Source organism: Gekko japonicus, unplaced genomic scaffold (genome assembly GCF_001447785.1).
Source record: "Gekko japonicus isolate JY-2015 unplaced genomic scaffold, Gekko_japonicus_V1.1 scaffold43, whole genome shotgun sequence".
In the NCBI taxonomy this organism is placed as follows: Eukaryota; Metazoa; Chordata; class Lepidosauria; order Squamata; family Gekkonidae; genus Gekko; species Gekko japonicus.
The window spans coordinates 618,629-622,834 of record NW_015173123.1 but is presented as its reverse complement, the minus strand read 5'-3'; the positions used below and the strand labels follow the sequence as shown (position 1 = coordinate 622,834).

Sequence of the window (4,206 nt, the reverse complement as noted above, 5' to 3'; positions counted from 1 at the left end):
CAAAACGAGAACTGGCAGCTAGCGCTGATCACCGCCCACTCTCGAGCTTCCCAGAGGCACTCAGGCCGCCCAGTGGAAACAGAGCACGGGGCGTGAGGGAGTTCCCTGCCTGGAGGCAGCAAGGCCATCTCCGCACCTGCCTGATGGCGTGCTTGTAGTGCTCCTGAACATTTCCCCCAGGCAGCTCCTTGCAGCAACGGAGCAGGTAGCGATACAGCTGCAGCGGCCTCTTGACTAGTTCTGCACCAGGGAGGGGAGCCATCATCCGCCTGCAACAAGGACATAAAGCACTGCATTCAGGCCTGGCCAGACTGCACCATCCACCCATGCCAGCAAAGGACTGCGGCCCCGGATGCTTGGCGATATCCCAGGATGCCGCCTTGTACTGAGTCTCACTGTTGGCCCCTCCAGGTCTGTGCTAGGCTACGAAGGCTGTTGCCGGGGGAGGGGGGGTTGGCTTGCCCCGAAACAAGGGTCCCCAAGCACAGCCCTGCAGACTTCCCACCGGCCAGGGATGGCAGCCATGCCCTTTAAGGGGGCGCACGCACAGCCAGTGTTCCCCCTAAGCTGAGTTGGTGTGAGCTAGCTCACAGTTTTTTTAGCCTCCGGCTCATCTATTTTTGTCTCAGCTCAGGAAGGAGGGCTCGTGAGCAAACTAATTTATGCAGCAGCCAAATTGCTTGTTCACAACTTAGATGCCAGGAGCCCACGAAGCCGAATTTTGGCTCACAGCTTAGAGGGATTGTTGTTCACAGCCACACCTGATGTAGAGACTGAGGCCTGGCCTATGCCTGCAGCAAAAGGTCGTGGAGCAGACTGTCCCATTCAGTTCCTAGGTGGGGGGAGTGCCGCTGGAACACTGCCCTGAGACAGACGCTGGCACAGCAACGGGTGTGTGCTGGAGGTCTACACCAGTTTGGTGTAGTGGTTTAAGTGCGCGGACTCTAATCTGGGAGAACCAGGTTTGATTCCCCACTCCTCCACTTGCACCTGCTGATGTGACCTTGGGTCAGTCACAAGCTCTGGCACAACTGTACCTGAAAGAGCAGTTTGTGTCAGAGTTCTCTCAGTCCCACCCACCCCACAGGGTGTCTGTTGTGGGGAGGGGAAGGGAAAGGAGTTTGTAAGCCGCTCTGAGACTCCAAGTGAAGGGCAGGGTAGAAATCCAATCTCTTCTTCTTCTTCTTCTTTAACCCACCAGGCAACTTCTGCGGCCTGAAGCAGCACAGCCCCATCTCCTGCCTCTGGCTTGCCCTTCATCCTGCTGCCTCACCTGCAGCCCTGGCAACTGAGATGGAATCCGGTACCAACCAGCATGGTCCCACCCCGGCTCTGATTTCTGTGACTGCATCACGGAGCAGAGAGACGTGCATCTGATGAACACAGATGGGTCCATCAATACTCTGGGAGCGATGCAAAGTCACACAGATCCCTACCCTGAGGACCTGACAATGTACGTTCAGAAGTTGGCCAAATGAAGTTACGGTACATGGACTTAAGAGTTTCAGTTGGGGGTGGAGAATCACACAAGCCAGAAGCATGAAATATCTCTGGATACTGGTTACCAAGGAGGACCCAGCGGGGGAAGAAATATACAGTATGCTTAAAAGCAAAACAAAACACAAGCTGTAGAAGACATGTCAACTTTTCTCTCTCTCCCACTGCGCAAAGCAAACACTTCTTCACCCCCGAGGCCTGGAGAGACCTTCTGCCACATCAAAAGCGCTAATCAGACAGTTCAGAAGTTTTCCACTCCTTTAACAATCGGCCACCATCTGTTACAATCTGAAGTTAGCAGTTAGAGAAAATGCCATTCGGTTTTGCTCAGCAAGAAGGTGTGGGATGTAACATGATCCTCACGCACCAGGGCTCCCTGGCACCTGCTCTCTGTGGTGGCTGTTTACTATGCGCTGCTGTGATCACGCGCACTTTGAAAGCACAACCTGTTTTCTGCGGAGGATGCACAGGTTCAGCAGCAGAGTACCTGCTTCGTTCTTGGAAAGTCCAAAGTTTAGTCCTCACTATTTCCCTTTGGCTGAATAACCAGGACACCAAATGTCCGACAACAGTGGTCATCCTTGTGTATATATAAGCCACATGAAAATATGGATAAAATCCAATCAACCGCACTGAGAAAGATGAAACAAAATCCACAGAATTGCCCAATTTGCAAGAGAAGAAATGGAAGGTGCAGTCAGCAAAGGATTGTAGCTGAAATTCCGATTCTTTATCTTGGCCACTTTTGGGGATTTAGTTTGATCTCTCCCTGGGTCAATTGGATTTTATCTATTTTTTTTTTTTTGTACAAGTGTGTGGCTTCATAGAAGCAGGTACACAAACGTCAGTGTTCTATCTGGCGCACACGGCTGGTCATTCAGGGTCCTTCCTTTTTTTTATGTGGCTGGCTTCTGAGGCTGCTTTTCCCCCATCCATTTTTTCTGCCAACTGAAATTCCTGGGAACAACCGGAGTGGGGCTCCAAGAACCACCACTAGTGAGAGGAGACGGAGGGTCAGAAGGGTACGAGGAGCCGTGGATCAGTGGCTGAGTGTTTGCTTTGCACGCGGGAGGCCCCGTTCCAATCTCCTGTTAGAGAACCTCAGGTATCAAATCTTGAAAAATACCTTTCTCTGCTGGAGACCCTGGAGAATGGCTGCTGGTAGCTCAGTGGGCCACTGAAGGGATAAAGTCGCTTCACAGACTCAAAGGAAGAAGAAAAAAGGCCAAGGAGCTCTGAAGCTCTCAAGAGAACCGCCGTGGTGCTGTGGCAGGACGCCTGCTTTGCACCCAGAAGGTCCCCAGTTCGGTTCCTGGCCTCTCCAGTTCTCAGGTGAGACCCTTCCCTGCTTGGGGACCTGGAGAGCAGCCACCGTTTAGAGCAGGCAACACTGAGCCTGAAGGACCGGCGGTCTGGTTCCGTCTTCAGGCGGGCTTCTGTACTCCGGCTAGTTCTCCTGTTAGACATTTTCACACACTGAAATCAGAAAAACTAGCCTACACTCGTCCCTGTCCTCTGCCCTCCTTTTTTACTAATGATTAGTAAAATCATCATCATTATTTAAAGAGAAAGCCAGCTGGGGGCGGGCGGGAGGTGGCTGCATCGATCTTAATGCTTTTAATTGATGTATTTTTAATTTTATAAGATGTATATTGTTTTATTAGTTTTATGAGACTAATGAGACCTGAGGCCGCCTTTGGTGGGGAGGTTGGGGTAAAAGTCAAATCAATAAATCAATAAATCAATTAGGCCTGGTATGCTGGAGAACACCCCCCACACACACACTCCTGCCACCAGATCTCAGGGTCTCCCAGGGCGAGTGATGAGCCGGACGAAGGGCCTCCTTGCCTTTCTCTTCATACAACACACAGCTGACATACGGCATTTGCTGGTTCAAAAAAAGAGATTAGAGGGAGATTTGTGGTAGGTTGATCCATCTGTAGCTATTAACCCATCAGAGCCAAAGGGAAGCTCCATGCGCACAGGCCGTGTGACTGAATACCCTGAATACCGGTTGTAGGGAGGAGGGCATGCCGGACTAAGTGAACTGTTGGTCTTATCCAGCAGTGCTGCTTCTTGAGTTCTTGTGCACAGGAAGTCCCTGCGGTGGGAGAGCTCCTATGTTTGGGGGTACATGCATTATCTAGCATAGATACACCCTGCGAGATCTGATGGGACCGATTCACACGTTGTGGAATATGCAGGGTGGAGATCCCAGATCCAATCCGGAGACTCTGCAATGTGCAAATGTGTTGGAGGTTTTGTGCCTATGGAGGGGAAGTGGTAACCTCACTGCACCAAAGGCCCCGAGGGGCAGGGGTGCGACTGGCGACGTGTGGCTACAGGGCAGATGCTGGTGGGAGGCAGAAGGAAGCAAGCATCCCCGGGTGAGGAGCCGAGCAGGCCTGCCCACAGGGCTCCCGGAGCGAGGGCCGCACCCCGCCCGCCCAGGGGCCGGTGCCCCCTCTCCCAGCCTTGCGAGCAAACAGTCCCCGCCTTGGGGAGCGAGCGAGCGAGCGAGCGAGGGATTGGGCTGCTGCATCCGTCAGTTTGCTCCGGAGCCCTCCTCCCTGAGCGGGGACAAAAGCGCGCGAGCCGGAGGCTGCAAATCCTGTGCGCCGGCCTGGCCCACACCCACTCCGCGCGGAGGAGGGAGCGCCGCCGCTGCTGCTGCTGCTGCTGCTGCTGCCGCCGCCGCCGGGGGGGCCG

General features: G+C 53.6%; 1 protein-coding gene across 1 annotated transcript in view; it reads right to left on the bottom strand.

Moving 5' to 3' along the window:
* The window catches only part of LYRM9 (LYR motif containing 9), a 9,029-nt gene extending 5,957 nt beyond the window's left edge, over positions 1-3,072 (bottom strand). The window contains exons 1-2 of the mRNA XM_015421934.1: positions 2,624-3,072; positions 137-269 (exon numbers count right to left, since the gene is read on the bottom strand). Coding sequence (XP_015277420.1) covers positions 137-269; positions 2,624-2,964 — 474 coding nt within the window. The 5' untranslated portion in view covers positions 2,965-3,072. The remainder of the gene's footprint in view (positions 1-136; positions 270-2,623) is intronic.
* Positions 3,073-4,206: the final 1,134 nt, after the last annotated feature.